The sequence below is a fragment of the Cygnus atratus genome, chromosome 22, assembly GCF_013377495.2.
Source record: "Cygnus atratus isolate AKBS03 ecotype Queensland, Australia chromosome 22, CAtr_DNAZoo_HiC_assembly, whole genome shotgun sequence".
NCBI classification, from domain to species: Eukaryota; Metazoa; Chordata; class Aves; order Anseriformes; family Anatidae; genus Cygnus; species Cygnus atratus.
Genome location: NC_066383.1, coordinates 3,090,228 through 3,115,111, shown reverse-complemented (window position 1 = coordinate 3,115,111; position 24,884 = coordinate 3,090,228). Strand labels below are relative to the sequence as shown.

The window sequence follows — 24,884 nt, the reverse complement described above, 5'->3', positions numbered from 1 at the left end:
CAGCCTGGGTTTTTCTCCTCGTGCTGGCTGTGCCGGTGCTTTCTCACTGCTGCTGCTCCCCTCTCCAAAGGCGTGAGCTCCCTTTCTGCAGGGGGTGAAGCCGTAGGAAAGAGGCGATTCGGGGCCGGGCACCTCCCTGCCCTGGTTCCCCATCTCCCTTTTTGAAAGCTGTGCTGAGGGTGGTGCCGAGCTTTGCTGCTGATGAAAAGAGCAGGATGATAACAGGCTGCAGCTGAGCTGGGAGATGCAGCCAGGGTGGAGCAGAGCCTTGGCTGAAGGCTGAGAGCAGCGAGTTTAATTGCTCCAGCCAGGGGAGAAGCGGGGTGCCAGAGTGGCAAGTCGCAGACGAGTTTCGAGCCTGGGGCTGTCGGTGACACCCAGGGACAGGGACTGGGCCACCTGGAATGGCTCCTGCGGGACAGCCACATCCCAGGGTATGCCACAGCTGCGGATGCTTGGCGCTGCTCACCAAACTCCTGTGGCTTTTGGGGAGGATGAGGAGGTTCAAGCGGGTTTGCTTCTGTTTTTTGGGGTGGGGGAGCCCTTGGGGTTGGCACTTGGGCTTTCCCAAGGGGGTCCAGTGGTGGGCAGCAGGCTCAGCCCCTGCAACGGCCGCAATTTCTGCCTTCCTCCCCTTGCAGGTGCCCTCGGCTCGAGGGAGGAGCCCGAGTTTGTGACCGCTCGCGCTGGCGAGAGCGTGATCCTGGGATGCGACGTTATCCACCCGCTCACGGGGCAGCCGCCTCCCTATGTGGTGGAGTGGTTCAAGTTTGGCGTCCCCATCCCCATCTTCATCAAGTTCGGGTTCTACCCTCCCCATGTCGACCCGGGGTATGCAGGTGAGGCTGGGGGGCGCGGGGCTGGGGGCCGGGGGGCCGCGAGGTGAGCGGTGCTGTGCCGCCGAGCGCGCAGCTCTGCTCAATCTGCTCCTCCGTAGGAAACCGCGCGCGCTCTGCCTCTCATCGCTTTCTTTCCACCCAGTTGGTTTTAATTAAGCGGCAGCACTAGGAAGCCAGCTGGGCTGCGTGGGACGGGAGCAACCGAGGCAGAGAAACCCAGGGTGACGCGTGGTGGCGGTGGCGGCTGCTGCCGCTGCGCCCCGGAACAGCTGCGAGCCCGGGGGATGCTCGGGGGAGCGGGGCACGGGATCGGACCCCCCTGGGGACATCTCCCCGTGGACGTGGCCAGGAGGAGGTGGCAGGGCTCTGCTGGAGGTGCAGAGCCCACGTGGCTGCACACCAACACATGTCACCCTCTCTGTGTGGCTTCTGGTGGCACCTCTGAGGGCTGGGGACGGCACGCTGGGGTAGACCCATCGCAACGTGCTGCTGCCTTGGGGAGCTCGACTTTGGTGTTTGCAGCGGGTTGAGATAGCCCCTGTAAGGATGTGTTTGTGGGGTTGGGGCAGCCGGTGAGGGATGTGGGGTCTGGGGGCTGCAGAGCTGATGGGCTGTGCCCTCTCCCCCCGCAGGCAGGGCCAGCCTGCACGACAAGGCGTCCCTGCGCATTGAGCAGGTGCGCTCCGAGGACCAAGGCTGGTACGAGTGCAAGGTGCTGATGCTGGACCAGCAGTACGACACCTTCCACAACGGCAGCTGGGTGCACCTCACGGTCAACGGTGAGTCCCAAACAGCGGCACGGGGTGGGCTCAGGGTTCGTGGGCAGCTCTACATCCAGCGTGTTTCGGCGCTGGTGTCGCTGCTCCGTTCTGGGGGTGGCCCATGGGGTAGGATGCTGCGGGATGCTGCGTGCTTGGAGAGCACAGTAGTGCTGGGAGTGGTCTGTGGATGAGCTGAGCCAACAGGGGTGGTGATGGATAGGGGATGAGTGTGCTGTGGGTGCCAGGAGGAGGGCAGGACTGCTCTTACACTGGGACTTGGGGTCAAAATTAGCATCCATCGCTTGCCCACCCCGTTCGCATCCCCATGGTGAGGGGCCTTGCGTCCCTGCGGCGCTGGCATTTCACGGTGGTGCATGAGGATGGTGCTGCTTGTTGAGCTGGGCTGCAGGGTGTGATTTTGTGCGTGGCTTTCTAGTCCTGATAGGTAACGAGGATGGTAACGAGCCCTCCAGGTTTGGCAAGCCCGACCGCACAGGCTGCCGGGGCTGGGACTTGGCAGAGGGCGATGCGGGAGGGCACCCAGCACCCGCAGAGCCGCAGATGGTGCTGGGCAGCAGTGCCAGGGCACGTGCGGAGCAAAGGCCAGGTCCCTGTCACCGTCACTGCCATGGTTTGGGGCCATTCCCTAGGTTGATGCCTTGTCCAGGGAGGACAGAGGGCTCCGGCGCTGCAGTGCCGGGCGCAGGATTGCTGCAGGGCTGGGGCGGTTTTCCCTTTGATTTCTAACTCACGCTGGACCTCGATTGCATCTGCACCTCCTAAACAAATGAGAAGCCGTCCAGGCCAGCTCCAAGCAGGAACTCCGCTTACAGAAGGGACAAACTTCTATTAGCAATCACGCAGTTTAATTACGCCAAGCTTGTTTAAAGGAAAGACATCAAGAAGCAGGGCTGGGGCCGCATCTCCTCTTAACAAACAGATCAGAAAATCAAATCTTTGTTTTCTCCGAATTCAGATTTACTCCAATTACTTTTTCATTTTATTAGCGCCGCGCATTAAACTAATTAGCAATTTGTCGTCTTCCACGTCGGGAGACGTCTTTATTTTTAGCGGCAGCCACGCTTTGAAGCAGGACGCATCCGTGGGGCGCTGCCGGCTCCTTGCCGCCACCGTGCCCGACCTTGAGCGATTTATTTAACCTTTGGGGGGGGACGCCGGGGCTGCGGCGCGGTGCAGAGCTGCCTAATTGAGCCCAATTAGCGTGAAGGAGCTGCGCAAGCAGGGCTCGTGGTGGCGGGGAGCGCAGCAGCTCCGTCCTTGCCCGCTCCCCTGCGACGCGGGGCTGAGCTGCTGGTGTGCTCGGAGAGCTTGGGAAGGGCGGGAGGAAGGAGGAGGAGGAGCATGGGGAAAAAGGGAGGAAGGCAGCTGTGGTGGCTCGTGAGGCTGGCTTCATGCTCCAGCCGCCTGGGTGAGGTGCAGGAGGAGGAGAGGATCCTGCAAAGGGACTGGAAGCGCTTGGGGAATGCCCTTGGGCTGCGCAGGGCGGTGGCAGGGACCTGAGCCTTGATTAAAAAAAACCCTGCAGAGCTGCTGGCTGGCCAGCTCCTGGTTTGCCAGCGGCTGGTTTTATATCCTCCTCCCTGCCCAGCCCCAAAGGGCTCTGGGGTGCCTGGGAGCTGCTGGGTTGTGCCTCCAGTGTCCCAGGCTACTCCGAGCATCCCGTCCCTGCACGGAGGGGTCTCAAAATGGGTTTTATTGGGCACACACGGGTTTAATAACGAAATAATAACCGTAATCCTCCAGGCCCAGGAAACAGCTTTCAGCGGGAGGGCTGTGGCTTTCCCCCGGCGCATTAGGATGCTTAATTTTCTTAGGGGGAAAATAAAAAAAATCATTTTGGGAGACACAAAATATAATTCTTTTTTTCCGAGCAGATTAAATTGCCAACCTGTCTTCCTCGAAAGTGGGCTTTAACAACTGCTGGTAATTAGGGGCGGGCTGTAATCCTGCCAGCCTCTTTAATCAGAAAGGAGCCTTTCGATCTGCACTGCGGTGTTTTCTTATGTTTTGACAATAGCAAGTTAATGTGTGATGGGAATAGGGGGGGGAAAGCTGCACATGGAGCCACTGGGGAGGAGGGTGCGGAAGGGGCTGGAGCCCTGGGGTGCCCTCCAAGGGTTTCTGGCTCTCCCCTTGACCGCTGGGCTGTAGGGCACGCTGGGGACAGCCCCTGTGATGTTGCTGTCCCCGCAGCCTGAGCCCCGTTTGCATTTCGGAGCCCCCTTTTGGGAACATGGGGGCTCGTGGGGTGTCCCCAGCTTGCGTGTGGCTGCCCCAACACCGTCACCGTGCCACCACGAGGCTGACAGCGCGTGGGACCGGGGGGGGTGACGGGGTCTCCCTCTGTCCCCCAGCTCCCCCCACCTTCACGGAGACGCCGCCGCAGTACGTGGAGGCGAAGGAAGGCAGCAGCGTCACCCTGACCTGCATGGCATTCGGGAACCCCAAGCCCATCGTCACCTGGCTGAGAGAGGGAGAGCTGCTGGCTGCCAGCAGCAAGTACCAGGTAGGTGCATGGTGGGGAAACAGCCTGGCCCAGCTGCATGGAGGGGGGTGGCGCCCCACGGACCCCCTCCACGTGTCCCTTAAATCAGGGACAGGATGGGTGACAACGTGGTGGTGGCAGCTGCGGCGTGTCTGCAGCCAGCCTTGCTTTCTCAGCTCTTCTCCCTGCTTCTTGGCCATGGGAGAGGGGTTTTCTGGTGGTGGGGCTGCTGGGGGCTCTGCTGGACCCCCCCTGGGTTTTGGGTGGGGGCTGCGCCTTGGGAACGTGGTGGCTGTGAGGGGGAGAAGGGGGACAGTTCGGGCCGGGGGGGCTTTCCCTGCCCCAGGACCCGTTTCCCATCCCAGAGGCTCCCACTCCTCTCCCAGGCAGCGATTCCACCCGAGCCGTAATTGGTAAATCAGGCATTGGAATCAGCGCAGGCACTAATGAGAGTAATTAGGAATCATTTGTTACTAATTGAAATAGAAGGATGAGGCAGAGTGAGCAGTGGGGAGGGAGCCTGCCTGGGAGCGCGGCTCTCGCTTGCTGGGGGGGATGCTGCAGCCTCTGGGGGTGAGGCTCCCCGGCCCTTTTTTGCCGTGTCCCCGGGGTCCCGATGGGGATTTGGCCACTTGTGGGGCTGTGGGGCAGCACTGTGGGGCCAGGCTGGGGCTGGCGGCTTGTGTGGGGCCGTGGGTCTCACCATGCCCATGGGACACGGGTGTTGCTGCCCGCGGGGAGCTGCTGGGCTTTTGTGCCCCCTGCACCTCCCCAGGCCCTGTTTGCAGCGGGGTTCGGCCGCTCCCTGGGGACACAGTGCGGGTCCTGTGGGATCAGGGCAGGCAGGGATCCTCCCGTGGGACTCCCCGCTCCTTGCAGAGCAGAGCACGGCTTGTCGCGAGGCGTTTGGCAGGAGCGGAGCAGTTTGGAGCCTGCTGCGCGTCAGTCACTGCTGCGGGAGACAAATACGTTGCAAGGGTTTTTTTATTTTTTTATTTTTTTCTCCCCCCTTGGCGTCAAGCAGCAGTGCGTGTGTTGGTTTATTAATATCAAAGTCTTGCAAGTTGGGGAAGCCCATTTCTCAGCCGGCTCTAACAGCAGCCACGGCTCCTCTCCATCTCCACCCTCCCTGCCCTTGAGGAAGCGGAGAGGGAGCCAGCGTCCCCGTGCCGGGGGGGTCCCCCTGGGGTCCCCACGTGCTCCAGGGTCCCCTCCTGTTCCCCAGGTGAGCGACGGCAGCCTGACGGTGCTCTCAATCAGTCGGGAGGACAGGGGTGCCTACACCTGCCGAGCCTACAGCATCCAGGGGGAGGCCGTGCACACCACGCGCCTGCTTGTCCAAGGTAGGATCCCCACACGGTGCCTGTGGGGTTGTCTTCTGTGTCCCCGGGGGGCTGGAGGGGGAGTCACTGAATGCACTGTGTCTCTGTGGTTCTGGGAGCTGGGAGAGGGTGGATTGCCCTGATGCATCCCGCTTTGTTCGTGGGGAAGGGGCTTGCCTGCATCCAGCTGATCCCAAGACACCTTCTGGTGCTGGTCCTGGGCTGGCTGGAGGTTGGGGACAAATAAAGTGACCGACAGGAGGGTTTGGGGATGGTGCTGGGATGAGATGAGGAGGGCTCTGACGGTGCGCTGATGTGCTCGGGGCCACGTGGGTGCATTAGGGATGATGTTAGGGCTGTGCCACTGCAGAATTATCACTGGGAGCACCCCAGCTACCTCCCCATGGCACGGCGGGGACCCCGAGCAGCGGGTGGTGCAGCCCTGGGCCGGTCCCCGGCACGCCTTGGCCGCGGCAGGCTGCCACCCCTCCTGCCCGCAGCCTTCCATTAAAAACGCCATCAATAAATAAACAAGGAAATGAAGCCCAAACCCCAGACGTTTAAATAACATCAGAGCCTGCCAGCTCATCTGACGGCACGGGGAGCAGGATTACGGCTGGTGCCGCCTCCTGCGGAAGCGGCCGGGCTGGGCACCCGGCCAGCACCGGCACGGTCCCCACGGCGTGTGCCTCCATTCCCCTCGTCCCCAGCATGGATGTGGCAGGAGATTTTGGGGGGGACTGGGATGGAGCTGTTAAAGCCAGGGCCGAAATGACTCGCTGGCACTGTGCCCGGTGCCCAGTGGCTCCGTGTCCTGTTTGTAGGGCAGAGAAATCCATGTAATTGGGGCACCCCGGTGGCCGGGCTGTCAGCTTGCTGGAGCAGCTGCGCCGATTAGCAGCCGGGCCCTGATTGCAGCTCGGTTTTGTTTGGAAAGCGGGGAAAGATTGAGCATGTCACAAAGCGCCTCGTCAGATAGCGGTGATACATGGCCAGCCTCCTGCTCCTCGGCGCTCGGCTCCCTCTTTTATTAAATCAACCTTTAATTAGGTCAACAGCTACCGGCAGAGAGAGGAGCTGGAGGTGTCCTGCGCTCTGCTGTGCGCCCAGGCAGCAAGCCGTGCCCCTTGCCGCTGTGTCTGGGCAGCTTGCTCTTTTCCCCTGGGTTGTTCCTGCGGGTGGTGAGATCAAGGAAATGTGCTCGGGATTGAGAGAGGTGGGAGCTTGTGTGCCCAGGGCAAGGCAGCAGAGCTCTGAAGGTGCAGGGATGGACCCCAGGACTGCTGTGCCCCTTGGGACAGCCCCGCTGTCCTGTGGGATGGGGTCCCCCACGGCTCATTGGGCACGTTTGGGGGGATGCTGGCTCCAGCCCACATCCTCACAGGGGTGACGCTTGCTCTCCATCCCCAGGCCCACCCTTCATCGTTTCCCCTCCGGAGAACATCACGGTCAACATCTCCCAGGATGCGCTGTTCACCTGCCAGGCCGAGGCGTACCCAGGGAACCTCACCTACCTGTGGTACTGGGAGGAGGAGAACGTCTACTTCAAGAAGTGAGTTTGGGACGGCGCCTTCCCCTCGTCCTGCGCCGGGGCTGCCCTCGCTCCCCGCTGCTCCTCCTCCGGCTTTCTCCCCCCTCACCTCTCCTCCCCTGGTCTCTCGCAGCGACCTGAAGCTGCGGGTGCGGATCCTGATCGACGGGACGCTGATCATTTTCCGGGTGAAGCCAGAGGATGCTGGAAAATACACCTGCATCCCGAGCAACAGCCTGGGCCGCTCGCCATCCGCCTCCGCCTACCTGACGGTGCAGTGTGAGTGTGGGAAGCAGGGCCAAATCCTGATGGATGAGCACGTGCTGGATGGGGTGGGGACACCTGGCTCTGAGCCAGCCCGGAGGTGCTGCCATCCCAGTATGACCCACAGGGGGACTGGGAGGCTTGGGCAGCAGCCTTTGGGTGGCTCCGTGCTGGGTGCCACCACCCTGGGCAGAAGGGATTTCTCTCCTTTTAATGAGGGTGGGCATCTCGTGGGCGCTCCCAGGGCTCTGTTCCCTTTTGTTGTCCCTGCAAACACCCCATCAGGGCTCTTAATATCAAATCCCCGCTTTATTTCTCGGTATTTGTCGTGGGGGCTCGTTGCCGTGACGTGGTTTTCTGTGAATTTGTAGGGCTGCGTGTAATAATTTCAGGCGGTAACTGATCTAAACAAACGGAGGAGAACAGCTCTGAAAGGAGCGTTTCTTCCCACGCTTGTTCTTTCCGGCTCCCCCTGCTTTAATGGGTAGTGTGCCACCAGCATCCTATGGCATTCGACAGTAATGGTCCAAATTTCTGCAGTCTGCAATTGCAATATTGCTCTGCTGTAAAAGGCTGCAGTGATTTTATTTTATTATGAAAGATAGGCTCGAACAAACGGGGCTTGGAGCTCGGTTTCTGAAGACCTTTCAGCTTGTGACTATAGGCCCACCGCTGGGAGCTGCCTGTTAGTGAAAACCCCCACGTCCGCGGGGCGCTGGGGCTGGCGGTCCTGTGCGCTCCCTTAGGGCACGAGAAAAAGGGAAGGATGTGGCCGGGAGGACGGCGGCAGGGTTCTTGCTGACCTTGCAGGGAGCCTCTCTATCCCATTACCTCCTCCCCGGCTGCCCCACCCCTTGATTACATTTTCCTAAGCCAGTCCCATGCATGCTGCTCCCTAATCTGGGTTATGGGGTCAGTGCTGGGATGCCCCGTGGCAGCAGGAGGTTTTGGGGAGCTGTTGGGGTCGTGTTTCCCATCCGGTGCGCACAGCTTTGGAAACTTGCACGGCTCCTGAGCTTGAGTGCTTTTACCCCAAAAAAGCACCAATGAGGGGTCTTAATTCTGGTGTCAGGCTTTAATAACCCTGAACTCTTTTTTTTCCCCTTAACTTTGGGGTAGGCTTTTAGCAAACTGGAGCTGGAATGGTTCTGAGCCCCCTCTTTGGCCAGAGAAGCCACAATGAATTTTTCTCATTGACTTTAATGTGTTCTCATCAGTTGCAGGATGAGATTTCTCTTCCCCTCTGGGTTTTCTCTCGCAGATACCCTTGCCCTAGCGCAGAGGGGACAGCTCTGCACATCCTGGGCCCTGCATCCCTCCGTCACCCACCCCTTCCATCCCAACCCCGTAGTTTTACCCCAAGCTTTGCCTCTGTGCATCAGCGGCACGGGGATGCCGCACCCCAAAAAAACGATTTCCTTCCCCAGCGCAGCGTAAGCCCCGTTAGGATTTTCCCGTAACCTTGTGCTGCTGGTGTCTAGACGAGATTTGTAGAAATACTCGCTCTCCTTATTAGAAGTAACTTTTTTTTTAAAAGCTTCTTATTAAAGAAAGTCTAGGTTCTCTCCAACCCACTCGCATTTAATTAAAAAGCTCTTAGAAGCGCTGTTAATGACACGTTCTAGACTTGAGGATTGCGAGACGTCTTGCTGCGTGGGTGGTGAAACGTGGGGAGGTTAGATACATATTTTAAGCTTTTTTGCATCCTATTTGGAAGGGTGGAGGTGGCTGATTTTTCCACGCAACCCAGCCTCAATTAGGCATGGGCTGCGAGTACAAACAAATAGGAGGGAAGCGGCTCACGCTGGCCTGACCGCAGGTCCCTTCTCGGTCTCGGCTGCTGCCCTTGGTGTGTTTTAGGGTGCTGGGGTTAAAACAGTTTTTGTTTGCTGGGTTGGAGTTGTTTCCCCTATACACAGCAGGAGGAACAGAAGTGTTGTCCTCGCCTTGGGAGGCGCCTCCAGGCTTGCCCACAGCCTTTTTTTCCTTCTGGCGAGAGCGGGCTGCAGGGCGGTGTCGCTCGGGGTGTGGGAACGGGTGTTTGGTGCTGCCTTTTAAATGCAGCTTTTAATGAAGTGCAGCTCTTAATGAGCTCCAGGTAGAAACCCCCTGGGTGCAAATAAAGCCCCCTAGAAACTCCAGGTGTTGCAGTGGATGTGAGTGCGAGCCTGAAGATATCAGCTGGTGGGAGACTTAGGAGCATTTGGGGATTTGGACTTGTATTTAGGGGATGTGGACTCGTATTTGGGGTTTGGACTCCTTGCACAAGCAGTATTGGTCCTCCGCAGCCGGGTGGGGAGGGAGACGGGCTCCTTCCCGGTGTTAACCTGGTGCTGCTCTCCCAGATCCTGCCCGCGTGGTGAACATGCCCCCCGTCATCTACGTTCCCATCGGGATACACGGGTACATCCGCTGCCCCGTGGAGGCAGAGCCCCCCGTCACGCTGGTCAAGTGGAACAAGGACGGCCGGCCCCTGCGCGTTGAGAAGGTGAGGGAGCAGCGTGGAAGGGGGGATGAGGGTAAGGGGTGTCTGTGCTGTCCTCTACCCGAGCTGCTGAGCCCCAGCCTTTGTGTCCAGAGAGGAGAAAGCCCCTGGATGGGCTGACACTGTTTTTTCCCTACCAGAGCAGCTTGGGCTGAGTTAATTCAGGTTCCTTTGGGGAGCCCATGGCGCCTGTAGACACGCTGTCTGAATCTCCCAGACCTCTAAAATGACCTTCCGATGGCCCTGTTTTCTTCCAAGGGCACCTAATGGTTAAAAGACCCTTTTAACAAGTCTCTGTCTTCCTATAATCGTGCTTTGATAGTCTCAGCAAGGATATTAGCCATTAAATATTTAAGGAAAACACTCAGTATTTTAAATTTTTTTGTTTAAATATTAACCATCTGGAATTTTCACTTGGTTTAAACCTGCTGCCTGTGTGGGTTCCTGGTCGCTGGTGCCCGCAGCTTCTCATGTGGGGTCATCTTGGTGCCACCAGGTTTGGGGGCCCTCAGCCCTTGGTCTCCCCAGGGCTCAGAAGGGCTGTGTTCCCCTTCCGTGGGGTGCAGAAGAGCCTGAGTGGAGGCTCCTGGTCCCCCCCCCAGTTTACAAAAGGTGTGAGCTGGGGCTTGGCCTTACTCTGGCCAGGGAAAACCTGGCTGTGGCCATGCTTGGTGAGCTGCTCAGGTTTGTTATCACAAAATGTCCCATCAGCACCGGCAAAATGGCTCCTTTTGTTAAGTTAACTTTAAGAATGCATTTAAAAAGGAGGGAGTGAAGGATGAGGGGGATTTTAATGTGTCTACTCAAGACATAGCGAGGTGAGAGCAGGCTGCTGTGCTTGCTGCCATGGCATCCTTCCTATGAGGTCCTTGCTGTGTGGCTGCTCTTCTTAGGATGTGGGTTTTTTTGTTAAGAGACAGAAGTCTGTGTCACAGGAGGCTTTTTTAATGAACACCAAACAGGAGAGCTTTGAAAGAAAAAAAATCTTCAGTGCCTTTAGGCATGTGTTCTGCAATAGAGTAGTTCAGCTGGAAGGGACCTATGAAGATCATTGAATCCATCTGTTTTACCTGAGGTATGATACTGTCATTAAATCTGTTGGGCCACTTGAAGAAGCCTGACTGTATATAAGGAGGAAAGCATCGGAGAGACAAACCCCTGCGTCATCGGTGTGTTCAGGGCTGGGAAATCCTTCCTGGGGAGCAGGCACAAGCTGTGCCTTCACCTCCTGCTCACCGCTGCTGACGGGAGCTCGCCGGGTGTTTGGGCTCCGTGGGTGGCATTTGTCTCGCCTGATTTTAGACATCTCCAGAGCTGATGCCGGTGTCGAGGACTAGTCATCCAGGCTGCTTTTGCAGTCCTTGGAGAGAGAGCAGTGCTTCCAGGAAACGGGTCTGTGCTCGAGCTGAGGCATTTACTCCTGGAAGGGATAAATCACGTCGTGGGGTTTACCAGTCTCCTGGTTAACTGGAAAAGAGGTCTAGACCCAAGGCTGAGATGTGGATTTCCTTGCTGTCTGCACTTGGGCAGGCTGATCTCGCCTGCTTTTCCCCTCTCTGTGTTTGAGGAGGTGGCTTGGGTGCTGGGAATGGGACTTGAAAGCGGTTTGGGCACCTCCAGGAGATGCGCCAGCCGCCCTGGGCTTAGTTTTTGGGGTTGGCTGAAGGGCAAATAAGCGGTGGTGTGAGCAGGATGCTGCAGCTGCCTCTTTCTCCCTGCCGCAGTACTCTGGCTGGAACCTGCTGGAAGATGGGTCGATCCGAATCGAGGAGGCAACCGAAGATGCTCTCGGCACTTACACCTGTGTGCCTTATAACGCCCTGGGTACGATGGGCCAGTCTCCCCCTGCCCGACTGGTACTGAAGGTAATGTTCCTGCTGCCCCAGCACATCTGCCGTGGGTGGTGGCCCCAGGGGAGCTCTTGGGGTGTGCAGGGGGCTGGGGTCCCGGGCTGGGTGCTGTGGATGTGTGCATTTCACCAAACTGTGCTACTGTGTGGCTGGGTGAGCCTTCCTGTTCAGCACAGTGCTGCAGAGGTAGATTATTACTATTTTTTAAGATTATTACTATTTTTTTAAAGTCTGCCTGCAGCTGTTGTTCATTAACGAGTGTAGGTTAGTGGGGAAGTGCTGGCCCTTGTGTGTCAAACCAAAATAAGGTGCTGGCGCGTCGCATCGAGCCTTAGCAGGCCTGCACCAGGATGGTTTGACAAAGCATCGTTCATATCCCCGGGATGGCCTGTTTGCCAACAAATGTTCAGTCCTGCTGACCCGAGCTTGGATTTGCAGAGGATTTTAATAAAAAGATGATTTAAGCTGTAGAAAAGCTCCGTGGGCTTTTGCTGCTCCGCTGTAGCCACCAGCGCTGCTGGGGTAGGAGCTTTGTTCCCTGAACAAAAAGACACACGTGAGCTGTGGTGAGGAGTGTTTTATTGCTGAGATTCACACGATAGAGCTCTGCAAACCTCCTTGTACATACACACATCCACCGAGCTGACTAATCAGGCTGATATCTGATGTGGCGTGGGCGTTGTTTTGTTTTTTTTTTTTCCTGTTTACCTCCTTAAAATTTAAACAAGGTGGCTCGGTGGCTTTTCAGCAAAAACTTCCCTCGATGCGTGTGATTTTGTGTGCCACAAAGCCTCATTAGCACCCGCTTTCTGCTGCTCACCTTGGCCTTACCCAAACCACCGATGAATTCGTTTTGGGAGGCGTTGGTGGTGTGGAGCTGGAGGCATGAGCTGCCAGGCGGGATGTTGGTGAGTGGTGGGATGTTGGTGGTGTGGGCTCACGCTCCTTGCCTTTTCCTTTGGCTGCAGGACCCCCCCTATTTCACGGTGCTACCAGGCTGGGAGTACAGACAGGAGGCAGGGAGGGAGCTGTTGATTCCTTGTGCTGCTGCGGGAGACCCCTTTCCTATCATCGCCTGGAGAAAGGTACCCGGCCTGCCAGACAAATCTGCAGTGCCTTTGGCTTTTGGTGAATATTGCAGACAGAGAAGCCACACTCTGTCCCGGTAAGAACAAACTGCAGGTACAGCTGCTTCGCTTTGGGCTGAGCCACTGCTGTCCTGTCCCGCAGGTGGGTGGGGGAGCCCGGCTTGTGGCCACTGAGTTCTTTCTAATACTGTGAAAAAAACCTTCACGGCAGCATCTGCAAAGCTGAGCACTGCCCCCGCCCCGGCCCCTTCCTCCTCTTCCTCACTGGCACTGTCTGTGGGACACCTTCCTCCTCCTCCTCTTCCCGGTGAAGCTGGCACCGGCGATGCTTGTCCCTCAAGAGGGGACGTGCCACCAGAGCCTGTCCAGGGGGCTCTGCCCTGGGGCTTGGCTGAATTTTTGGTGAGGGCCTGGACCTGGCAGTGCCTCCTTTGGTGCCCTGTGACTTGGAAGACCATGGGAAGAAGCTGGTTTAACCGTGCTGGACTTTACATAATGATTTGAGGACGTTTCTTCCTTTAGAGCAGGGTAGGGCCTGGTGTGGTGTCACCGGGGCTTTCCAGTCCCCTCTTCCCTTTGCTTCCCACCTTTGCTGCACCCGTAGGAGAGCCACAATGCAGGACACCTCCTGGGCTCTTTGTCCCACTGCCGGGATCTTCTCTCCAAGCTGCCTGCCCCCTTCCAGCCCTCCCAGGAGGGCTCCTCAGAGAGCGCAGGATCCTTGCATCACCCTGGGGGCACCGTCCTTGGTCCCTGCAGCGTGAGGTTCTCCGTCTGTTCACAGTTTTACCAGCACAAGGAGGACTGTAGCTTGGGCAGATCTCAAGCGACCTACCTGAAAGTTGTTAGCTCTTTAGTTTTCTTATCGATCTTATTTTTCCTTCCTTCCCCACCCCCTTCTTATTTAGGTTTCTTTCCAACTTCTTTTGTGCTTTCTGGCCCTCCTCCTCACATCATGGCTTTGGGCTTTTCCTCCCCTGCCTTCAGCCAGGGCTGGCTTGGGCTGAGAGGAGTTTCCCAGGGAAAGAAGAAAGCTTCCTCGCTCCCCACCAGCCCCCAAGAGCTGACCTGCCTCCTCCTGAAGGACCCCACAAGACCTGGGCTGGGCACCGGTAACCCCCGTGCCCATCCGCTCCCCCTGCGCAGGAGCGGGCTGCTTGCAGGCGCTGCAGGTCCCCGGAGCCCATCGGTGGGATCCACGCGTGAAGAACAGCGAAAGAGGACCGGGAGCGGCGGGGGATTTGCACGGCTTCAGATAATGGGCAGAAACACGAGTTGTTGCAAGATCCATCTTTCCGCTCGGCTTGAGAGCTGCCAGGCACCTTCGTGCACGTCAGCTTCCCACGTCCCCGGGGTCCCTCCTGCCGAAACCTCTGCCAGGAGTGGTCCTGCCTCTCCTCCGCCGCTGGCTGGGGGCGAGAGGGGCCATTGGGGCATCTCCTGGGGGCAGGCCCCCATCTCGGAGGGCGTTTGCTGGGGACAGCTGGTGTGCCGTCCCCCACAGCGGTGGCAGTTTCAGCTTTGGATGCTGGAGGACCCGGATTGAGTTCTTGCGAAGGTCTCGGTGCCCGTCCGAGTGCCGTGGGGTTTTTCCGCTTGTGTACGGGTTGTGAACACCAGCCCCCGTCCGCATGTCTCTCGCGTTACCGTGCCAGGTCCTCTCTCGAAACCGGGGAGACCTCGCAAGGAGCGGAGAGCCGAGAGCCCCGCTCGTGCCTGGTGGTGCCCTGTAGGCCTTGCAGATAGCTTAGTTAACGCGTTGCCGCCTCGCCCTGCTTGGCGTGCTGCTGAGTTGTGGTTTTCTCTCTCTTTGCCTTGCTCCCCCCGCTCCTTGCCCAAGGTAGGGAAGCCCAGCAGGAGCAAGCACAACACGCTGCCCGGCGGCACCCTGCAGATCCGCTCCCTCGGCAAGGACGACCATGGCGAGTGGGAGTGCGTCGCCACCAACGTCGTCGCAAGCATTACTGCCAGCACTCACCTTACAGTTGTAGGTACGGACAGGAGGGGGAAACTGGGCCTTGGGGACAGCTGGTGGAGGGCACTGGGGGTCACCGCACTGAGCAGGGTGTCACACATGGGATAGGGATGCTTCCCGTGATGACCCATGTCTCCTTTTAATGTTAGTTACTGGTGGTGCTGCGTTTTCTGTTCCTTTATTTTGGCCACCTGTGGATGCGGATTAGCAGAAATCCTGCATGAAACAAAGGCTTTCCTATTTAGGAGGAGTCCCTTCGTATCGTGGCTGGAAGCAAATCCCTCCCAGGAGCTGTGGGGCTGCATTAATGCCAGGAATCCCAACCGTGCCCCTGCTCCCGCTGCAACCCGTCTCTCTCCCCGCAGGCACAAGCCCTCATGCCCCCACCAGTGTGCATGTTGTGGTTGCCATGACCTCTGCCAACGTCTCCTGGGAGCCCGGCTACGACGGTGGATATGAGCAGACTTTCTCAGTTTGGTACGGCCCTCTGTGAGTCATCCCCGCATGCTTTGCTCTCTGCTTCTTTTCCTTCCTAGCCGACCCCAGCTTCCAGCAGCGGGGCCGTGGCGCGGCGGGGGGGGACGGGTGGCGAGGGGCAACGTGCTTGGGTCGTGCCATGACATGGGGGAGAGCCCCCGATGCCCTGGTGCAAGCCCCAGCCCTGAGATGGGAGGGATGGGGAGGGTGGAGGTGGCCCTGGGCTGCTCCCTGCAGCTTTTTTTCCATTTTTTTCCCCACCTTTTCTGAGTGCAAAGGAGCTGCCGGCGCTGCAGTCCCCTCCAGTGCCTCGGAGAGACGGGCAGCAGTAGTGCTGTAGGTCTCCTGTGTTCCCTTTCCCTTTTATGCTAGCCACTACATCTGTCTGCCCCAGCAAATTCTATTCTGCTTACAAGGGGAGACGCTTTGAGTTCTTGTAACTTTGCCTCTGGCGTCTAATTTCAAGATAAACTGTTTATGAAGCTTAGCAGCCACGGAGAGGATGGCAAATGCAATCTTTAGAGTGCCTCCTGAAGAAATGTGACTAAGCAGAAACGATCTCTCCCTCCTCTCTGACTCCCCGGGGGCTGCTAAATCCCAGCTGAGCGTGCGACCAGCCGCCGTGTGGTGCTGGCTGGGAGACTTTGCTCCCTTAGCTGCTGGTACCCAAAGCAAAGGGGCACATCCAGCCTTCCCATGTCAGGGAGGGCGAAACGTAGCTGCAGCAAGGTCAGGCTCTTCTCCAGGCTCTGCACTCGTTGTCGTCCTTCTCCTCTGAAGAGCCGTCCTTTGAAATGCGGAGGGGATGGCACCTTGCCTTTCACAGGCTGGTGCTGACGTCCTCCTCTGCTTCTTGAGCCTTTCTTCTCGCTCCCTTTCTTTCCTTCCTTTCCTTAATTTGCCCAGATGGGGTCTGCTGATAGAGTGGGGATTGGAGAGATGCTGCCTGTAATGAATTCTGTTCTCCTCTGGACTGAGGACAGGCTCGACGCTCGCACGGTGGGGCCGGATAATTGTGTCGGGAGACAGAGGACAGGAGATGGAAGAAACTGAACGAGCGGAAGAGAAAAATGAGGGAGCGAGTGGGGAGGAGTGGATGGAGTGGTGCAGACCTCACGTGGCTGCCTCTAAAAGCGTCCTTGGGAAGGACTGATCTGACCTCCTTGCTCCTGAGACGTGCCTCACCTTGGAGGGAGGTGGCAGCTGCTGCTCCCGCTGCCCCAGCTGCCTGCCCAGCCCTCTTTTCTCCAGACCCCCCACGAAAAGAGAGGCAGCCAGGGGCAGGGAAGGGCGTTAGGAAATTTACAGGGTGCTGTGGGGAGCCCGGGAAGGAGGGAGAGACCCATCTTGTCCTGTAGGATGTGAGTCCTTGGGGCTGTGCTGGTCCTTCAGCCCAGAGAGCCCAGGAGAGATGGGGATGGGGATGGTGCTGGAGGGGGGGATCACGAGTGGAAGGTGACAGCAGAGCTGCTCCTTGCTTGGGTGCTGCTCTCTTGGCTTTATTTGGTGCTATCCGGAGAGCTGGCTGGCCAGTGGTCACGTATTTTCCTCCATGCTGCGGTACGGGATGCTCAAGCAAAGCATTGCTTCACCTCCTGGGGAGTCCACGCTTCCCTCCTGCTTCTGCAGTTGCTGGAAATGCTGTTCCTGTTCCTGACACAGCCAGGGCCACCGGAGCATCCCACCTGTGCATGCATGCCCCCTCGGTGAGGGCGATGAGCATTGCATCTACTATCCGCTCTCCCTGCCCACAGCAGCACCCAGGAGCAGGGATGTGACAACGGGGGTGTTAAATACTGCGGGATCACCTGCCCTGGGTGGCAGGCAGCTCTGCCATGCATCTCCTGGGCTCCTGGGAGCTGTAGTCCCCACCGGAGCTGTGGTGGTTTCGGGGCTTTCCTGCCCGCAGCCTCTGGGTTTGGTCGAAGCACTCTGCACGTGCGTGGCGCTCTGCCAGCCTGCTGCTTTCCACAGCTTGCTGCTGCCTCACCTTTTGCTCCCTTTACAGCGGCATTACTCGTCTTTGCTCCAGCTCTTCCTACCCAGTGGGTTTCCCTGGCAGTGCACTGAAGGCTATAGACATGCCTGCATAACTATGCAGAACAGACCTGCTGCAGTAATCTTTCCCAAATCCTCTGCGGACACGACAGAAACCTGCAGATGAGGGCTGGGGCTCGCTGGAGCATCTCTCTAGGTCGTGCATGGGGTTCGGTGGTATTTGCAGTATCGCTGCAGTGCAGGGGTGCTGCTCTGAGACACGGGACTCATTCACCAGGGTGCTTCCCCTGGTGGCTGTGACTTGGAGGTGGATGCATGGGATGACTCCGGATGCAGAAAAAAAGCCCTGGGTTTGTTGGTTAGACCCCTGGCAAAAATGGTGAGTTAGTTAACTGTCTCCTGTGGGGCTGTATGTACAGGGATACAGCTAAGGGGATGCTGCTTTGCTCTGGCTTGGGAATTGTTGAGGTATAAACGAGAACAGGGCCCATCACTTTTGCATCACTTAAAGTGAAAAAATAACCAAATTTGCCCTTTTGCCTTTGGGATCTGATGGAGAAAACCCTTAGAGAGGGGCTGCTGGCCATGCTTTTGTACATGACCCTGCCATAAGGGCACAGGGGTTGCAAGACAGCAGGGAGGGCTGGTAGCAGTGCCCTTGGTGTGATGGGATGGTGCTCCAGGTCCTCGTGTGTGCTGACCCTGAGCCAGGTCTTGGGTGGCGAGTGTCAGCGCCACGTCCATGCACATCGCTGCTGCCAAACCAAACCATCTCTCGGGACAGCTCCATTATCACTCGAGAAGTTAACGCGGCATCTTCGTCCTCCCGGTTGGAGGCACCTTCCCTGAGGATGCTCTCCTCTCTCTTGGCAGGGTGAAGAGAGCCCAGTTTGGCCCCCATGACTGGCTGTCTCTCCCTGTGCCAGCTGGTTCCAGCTGGCTCCTGGTGGATACCTTGGAACCGGAGACCGCGTACCAGTTCAGCGTCTTGGCTCAAAACAAGCTGGGCACCAGCTCCTTCAGTGAGGTGGTCACTGTGAACACTCTAGGTGGGTCCTCCGTAAACACACAGGGCGGAGGGTGAGGGGGCTTCGGGAGGCCTGCAGAGCAGGGGAGCTGGCTCCTTGCCACGTGTCCTGTCTGCTGGGATGGAGCTGGTGGCTGGCAGCAGAGGTTTCCAGCCACAGAGGTATTTTTTTGGAGCGTCCTGGATGAAACTTGTGGACTTTGCTGGATGCTCAGGACACCTAAAAGCTTGTCCTAATGGTTCATGGGAGCTGTGCTGGTCACCTTACAGATCTTCCTTAGGTTCATCTTGGGTCAGGAGTTATTAGCAGAGCTCAAAACCACTTGCGTGCAGCTCACAGCGGGAGCATCACAAAGGGCCTTGCGCTGGGTACCCGCCTTGGGGCTGTCTCACAAGTAGGTTGGGGAAGGAGGAGGCTTTCAGATGCTGTGCCCCTTTCTGTAGTCAGTGCATCTTTAGTCTTCCCCTTTTTGGAAAGCTGCCTTTGTGTCTCTGAGACAGAGCACGTGCTGAGACATGTCCTGACCTCCTGGGAGGAGGGAGCTGCTGCTGCAGTCATGGACTGTCTGTGCTGGTGCCAGCACGTGGGAGAGATCCCGGCATGCTGCTGTTGTGCAGGCTCATCTGCGCCTCGCAGGACATGGTGTGCAGGTGCACAAGGAGCCCCTGCCCTGCAATAGAAGGGAGAGATCGTGGCTATCACCCCAGGGAGGAGAGCATCCTCTGCGCTTCCCTTACCCCCACCTCAGAGGCGCCTTGTTCCATCTTCCCTGTCCGCAGCATTCCCTGTAACAACTCCAGAGCCTCTGGTGTTGGTTACCCCACCGAGGTGCCTCACAGCCAACCGGACACAGCAAGGCGTCCTCCTGTCGTGGCTCCCTCCTGCCAACCACAGCTTTCCCATCGACCGCTACATCATGGAGTTCCGCGTCGGGGAGAGGTGGGAGATCTTGGACGATGCCATCCTCGGGACCGAGAGCGAGTTTTTTGCCAAGGACTTGTCCCAGGTGAGCGGGGACCGACCTGACACTGCTCCGGCAGTGTGCAGGCATAGCACTGCCTGCTGCGGCCCTGGGGAGGTGCTTTTTGGGGTGCTCTGCTTCTGACGGATGTGCTTGGTGTTTCAGGACACTTGGTATGAGTTCCGCGTCCTGGCGGTCATGCAGGATCTCATCAGCGAACCCAGTAACGTTGCTGGCGTGTCCAGTACAGGTAAGGGGTGCTGCTTTCTCTTCCCTCCCCGTGCCTGGCGGCCGTGGGACCATTTCTGCTGTCTGCAGCTGGTGCTGTGCCCAGGTGGTGCACCAGCAACACAGCAGCGGGTTGGGAGCACTGGGTTTGTGTTTTTGCCTGAGACCCTGGCTGTGAGCTGGGCTGTGGTGGGCACAGGCTTTGGATTAGTGTCCCGGCACAGCTGCTGCCTTTCTGATCGCAGAAAGCCTTGGTCGTGGGCTCTGTGCTGGAAATGAGCACTGCAGTGCAGGGGCTGATGCTGTCAGTGCTTTCCACAGCCAAGGGGAGATCTGGAAGGTGGTGGGGGAAGCTGTGGCCGTGCTGCCTTCCCAGCACAAACAGAGGAGGGGTGCTTGGAGCAGGCGAGGACAACCCCCCCATTTGTTCCTTTCCAACGGGTGCGGTGCAGCATCTGTCAGAGCTAAGGGGCAGCTCAGCTCTGTGGGGTGCCCTGAGAACAAAGCTGGGAGCCAGGCGCTGCACAGCCTAGAAATGGAAATGAAAGGTGCAGAGAGGGAAACGCAGCACTGCAGTGCGGTGTCTGAGAGGGGGAAAAAAAAAAAAACAACACAGCAGAGCTTTGCAATAGGAGATGGTGACTCGCTGCAGCATGTCCCCTGCACCCCGGTGCAGCTCGGAGGAGCGATTTTCAGCCAGGGTCAGGCAGAGCAGATGATGGCGATAGGAAGGGAAGGTCTGCAGGAGGAGAGGATGCGACGAGCCCTGCTTGTATGGCTTTCCTGGAAAAAACGAGGAGCCGCCCAGCTCGGCTGTGCGCAGGAATGCAGCGGTCTCTCTCTGCCCCCAAGTGGTGCTGGTGCGATGCAGGGAGCCTGCTTGCTGCCGGCAGCCTGCTCGCTGCCCTCCCGGAGCTGCTGCTCTCCTCTTGCAGGATGTTTCTGATGGGGTTTGACAGCTCAGGGTGCACGGAGCCAGCTGCAGCCTCAGGGCGTGCATGCGCCCCGGCCCTCCTGGGCTGCTGTCTGCGGCTGAGCGCCAGTGCTCCCAGCAGGCGGATGCGCGCTGACCCTGTGCGGGTGCGTGGCAGGAGCACTGGTGTGTGCAGGATGCGATAACCACTCTTGTGTCTGCAAATGGAGGCAGCTAAATAAGCTCCGGTGGTGGTTCTGATTCATTCGTGGCTAGCGAAGTGGTGTGATGAGGGCTCGGAGGGAGATACCTGGTGCTGCTGCAGCTGCAGTGAGTTATTACAGGAACCAAAATAACTGTGGGTTTTGTGCAGCTGTGTTCATCCGTGCATAACCGTGCATTTGTGTGGTGTGGGCATTTCTTCCCGACGTGTCCATCACCAGAGACAAAGGGTCCATCTCGTGTGAGGTCGCTAAATTACTCTGTGTAGGCCTGCAGCAGCACTCACAGGTCTCCCCACATGGGCTTGGTTTAAGGCAGGGTTTTTGCTTCAAGGTTATCCTCAGTACCAGGAGCGAGCGAGCTGCCTTGCATCAAGACAGCTTTGTCCTTCAGACTGCAGTTGATCCCCTAGGGAGAAGCAGCAGGCAGGAGCATGTGTGTCTAACACCTGATGGCTTTTTTTTTTTTTCCCCAGACGTATTCCCTCAGCCTGACCTGACGGACGAGGGTTTAGCCCGCCCGGTGCTGGCTGGCATCGTTGCCACCATCTGCTTCCTGGCTGCTGCCATCCTCTTTAGCACACTCGCCGCCTGCTTCGTCAACAAGCAACGCAAACGCAAACTCAAGCGCAAGAAAGGTGAGCCCGGCCCTGGCGTGCTTCCCTCCTCCTTCCTGTCCCCTCATTGTCTCTCTCCTTCTCCTCCCCGGCTGTGTTGTGGTGGTAATGTTCTTCCCTGTCTGTCTCTTCTTCCACCCCTGCGCGTCTTCAGGTGAAGCCCTGACTTCATCCCCCAGCTGTGCCTGAAAGCGTCCGTGGTCGGGAGTGGGAGAGGAAGGGTGGGTGAAGAGGCGGCAGAGAAACCCTAGCCTGGGATGTCCGAGGGCGCGCTTTTGCGTGGTGACAACTCCTAGAGCTTGGGGGCTAGGGCTGGGATGTCCCCTTGGCCGGGGAGGGGACCGTGGTCCTCCCCGAGGTCCCCCTGGCGCTGGGCTCTGCCTCGCCTGCATGGGCAGTGCCCGATGGCTGCGCTAGGCTAGAGAAGACCCCATGAAGGAGACTCCGCCGCCCCACTTCCCTAAAGCTGGGACTGCAGCTGCCTTGCAGGAGTGCCCGGTAGGGAAACCACCACCCGTCCAGGCGGCTGGGGAGCTGGAGAGGGCAGGGGAATCGGCTCCTTCGCCTCTAGCGTGCGAGACTGCGGCCACAGGACTGATAGGAAACTGTGACGGGAGCCATTTGTTGTCAGCAACCATTAAAGCACTGGAGCGATGAAACCTTGGCCTCTTGTTGAGTGTCTTCTTTTGTGGTTGTGATGTTGTTTGTCTGTCTCTGTCTTGTTGCGCCTCCTTAGCGTTCTCTCTTCTTTCCCCTTTTTATTCTTTTCCAGACCCTCCTCTCTCGATAACCCACTGCAGGAAGAGTTTGGAGTCCCCGTAAGTATCTGTCTTAGATGCGGCACCAGGCTGTGGGTCTTCAAGGTGCCTCTTTCTACAGTTGTTGCAAAGGTCAAATGGAAATATCTGGCCTTGTTTTATTGTTTCTGATGGTTTGGTTTTCGTGTTCCCTAAACTTGCGGGAACAGAACAGTTCACAAGAGACAAACAGGCTTTGGAGCAGAAAGCAGCAGGGACAAACACAGCAAACTTTAAGACTTTAAGAGACAACCGGTGGATCTGTACACCTTGACCAGGTGGAAAGGAATTACACGCCCAGCTTGAAGTGGCTCCTCAGGAAATGGGCTACTGCTGCGTACGGAGTCCTTCATGCAAGCCCAGTGCAGTTTTGAGTTGTGCTGTTTGTTTTTTCTTGGGAAATTCAGACTCTTAACTGCTTATCTTGTCATTTCCCATGAAGAGTCCCCTGCCAAAGCCTCTTTCCACGTGTGCCCAAAGGCAGTGGATCGTGATGCTGCGCTAGCCACAACTCTAAGAGCCTGTGAAAAGCACTTGTAGGTACTAAACAGCAGGAGCATCTTCCCGATGTGAGTGCAAGAAAGAGTCTGAGGTGTGGACTCCTCATGCTTAGTCTCCTTGATGGCTGCAAAATGTCCCAGTGCTGGTGGATCTTAGTCTTGCTCTTTTCAGTTCATCCACGGCACTGAAATACCATGCCCACACCATCTCTGTTGGATCTGCTACCTTTTGCCCTTCAATCCTGTTTGTCCAAGGCTTTCTGACAAGGGATGCTGTTCTGATGTTTCTTTCGCTGCCACCTCCGTGTCTTTTGAGGCTCTCAGCCTTCAATTTGAGTATTTGGAATAGGGAAGGAGTTGATTTGAGATCATCCGTCGGCAGCTCCAAGTGAGATGCTGAGGTCTGCAGGAGGGGATGCTTATCTGACATCCCTCTGGAGCCCTAGAAATCGGGGAGCCCCTCCTCTTGGGGGCTTTCCCAGGTGTGGATATCTCAGGTTAACGTAGAAAACTTTTGAAGGAGTTGGAAGTGAGCTCTGGATCTGTCTTTCATTTTGATGGGACTGTGGAGCTTGTTGCAAGGCACTGGAGTGAACTGCCAGCCCTAAGGGGGATGCGAAGGTGTACGCGAGGAGCAGGTATGATGTGTGGTGCTTCTGGCTCCTCTCTTCCACTTGCTTCTCGCAGCCTGTGTTGGAGCTGGGCAAGGCTCTACCGCCTTGGTAGTCCCCACAAATTTCTTCTAGCAGTTCCTCCTTGGAGAGCTGGTAACACTTTGTTTTCCGGATCCGGCAGCTCTTCTGGGCGAGAAGAGCTCGTTTCCCCTCGGTGACCGCCCCCTCTCTCGGTTTTTCTCCCCTGTGGTCCAGGTTGTCTTCTGGCAAGGTGAGTCCTGAGAGCATCCGCACGCTCCGTCCCCCCTCTGAGTCCTCCGATGACCAAGGCCCGCAGGCCAAGCGGATGCTGAGCCCCACCAAGGAGAAGGAGCTCTCCCTCTACAAGAAGACCAAGCGGGCCATCAGCAGCAAGAAGTACAGCGTCTCCAAGGCGGAGGCCGAAGCTGAGGCCACCACCCCCATCGAGCTCATCAGCCGCGGGCCGGACGGCCGCTTTGTCATGGACCCGGCGGAGATGGAGCCCTCCCTGAAGACGCGGCGGATCGAGGGCTTCCCCTTCGTGGAGGAGACGGACATGTACCCCGAGTTCCGGCAGTCGGACGAGGAGAACGATGACCCCGTCGTCCCCGCCTCTGTCACGGCCCTCAAAGCCCAGCTCACCCCTCTCTCCTCCAGCCAGGAGTCCTACCTTCAGCCACCAGCATACAGCCCCCGGTTCCACCGGGCGCTGGAGGGTCCCGGCACCCTGCAGGCCACCGGCCAGGCCCGCCCGCCGGCCCCCCGGGCTTTCCACCACCAGTTTTACGGTTACCTCAGCAGCAGCAGCCCCGGGGAGGTGGACCCGCCGCCCTTCTACATGCCAGAAGTCAGCCCGCTCAGCTCGGTCATGTCCTCCCCGCCTCTGCACCCCGAGGGGCCCTTCGGACACCCCACCATCCCTGAGGAGAACGGGGAGAACGCCTCCAACAGCACGTTGCCCCTGGCCCAGACCCCCACGGGGGGCCGGTCCCCCGAGCCCTGGGGTGGGGCTGAATTCCCCTTTGGCAGCCTGGAGGCGTCCCCCGCGGCGTTCCCCCCCCAGCTCCAGCAGTGCGAGGCGGCCGAGGGCTCCCAGCCCACCGGTTGTCTTCCTCGGGGGCCGCCCCCTTCCTCTCTCCAGGTCGTCCCCGCATCCTACCCGGGCATCCTGCCCCTGGAGGCACCAAAGAGTTGGACTGGCAAGTCACCCGGCAGGGGCCAACCCTCCGTGCCCCCCACCACCAAGTGGCAGGACAAACCTATGCAACCCATGGGATGTCAAGGGCAGCTAAGACATACCAGTCAAGGTATGGGCATACCCGTGTTGCCTTACCACGAACCGTCCGAACCCGTCGGCCACAGCGGCACAAGCACATTCAGCCTGGACACCAGGTGGTACGAGCCCCAACCCCGACCTCGGCCCAGCCCTCGGCAGGTCAGGAGAGCTGAGCCCAGTTTACATCAGGTGGTGCTACAACCTTCGAGGCTTTCTCCTCTGACCCAAAGCCCCCTCAGCTCCCGCAACAGCTCCCCGGAGCTGACCGCCCGCGCCCGGCCCCGGCCGGGCCTCATCCAGCAGGCAGAAGTGTCGGAGATCACCCTGCAGCCCCCCGCGGCGGTCAGCTTCTCCCGCAAGTCCACGCCGTCGACCGGATCCCCTGCGCCGAGCAGCCGGGGAGAGAGCCCCAGCTACCGACCCACCACGGCCTTCACCCCCCTGGCCACCGGCTATTCTGGCTCCCAGGGCTCCTCCCTGCCTGCGGACACCATGGATGTTTTCGGAGACATCCCTTCTCCGAGGAGGGCTAGCGAGGAGATCCTCAGACCGGAGCCCACATCGACAACGGTAGCCACCTCGGGGTAAGTGCGTGAGACCCCGTGGTCCGTC

At 58.3% G+C, this 24,884-nt stretch overlaps 1 protein-coding gene across 7 annotated transcripts in view; it reads left to right on the top strand.

The window, feature by feature from the left end:
• The window catches only part of IGSF9B (immunoglobulin superfamily member 9B), a 45,011-nt gene that overhangs the window by 7,032 nt on the left and 13,095 nt on the right, over positions 1–24,884 (top strand). For 6 of the 7 annotated variants that reach the window (XM_035555857.2, XM_035555864.2, XM_035555861.2 and 3 more), the window contains exons 2-18: positions 642–839; positions 1,472–1,618; positions 3,976–4,127; positions 5,332–5,449; positions 6,839–6,980; positions 7,093–7,238; positions 9,569–9,711; positions 11,433–11,573; positions 12,527–12,643; positions 14,487–14,637; positions 14,987–15,110; positions 17,970–18,145; positions 18,904–19,130; positions 19,251–19,335; positions 20,924–21,085; positions 21,837–21,882; positions 23,231–24,856. In XM_035555857.2, the coding sequence (XP_035411750.1) occupies positions 642–839; positions 1,472–1,618; positions 3,976–4,127; positions 5,332–5,449; positions 6,839–6,980; positions 7,093–7,238; positions 9,569–9,711; positions 11,433–11,573; positions 12,527–12,643; positions 14,487–14,637; positions 14,987–15,110; positions 17,970–18,145; positions 18,904–19,130; positions 19,251–19,335; positions 20,924–21,085; positions 21,837–21,882; positions 23,231–24,856 (3,901 nt within the window). The remainder of the gene's footprint in view (positions 1–641; positions 840–1,471; positions 1,619–3,975; positions 4,128–5,331; positions 5,450–6,838; positions 6,981–7,092; positions 7,239–9,568; positions 9,712–11,432; positions 11,574–12,526; positions 12,644–14,486; positions 14,638–14,986; positions 15,111–17,969; positions 18,146–18,903; positions 19,131–19,250; positions 19,336–20,923; positions 21,086–21,836; positions 21,883–23,230; positions 24,857–24,884) is intronic. The other variant, XM_035555858.2, reaches the window with a different exon arrangement.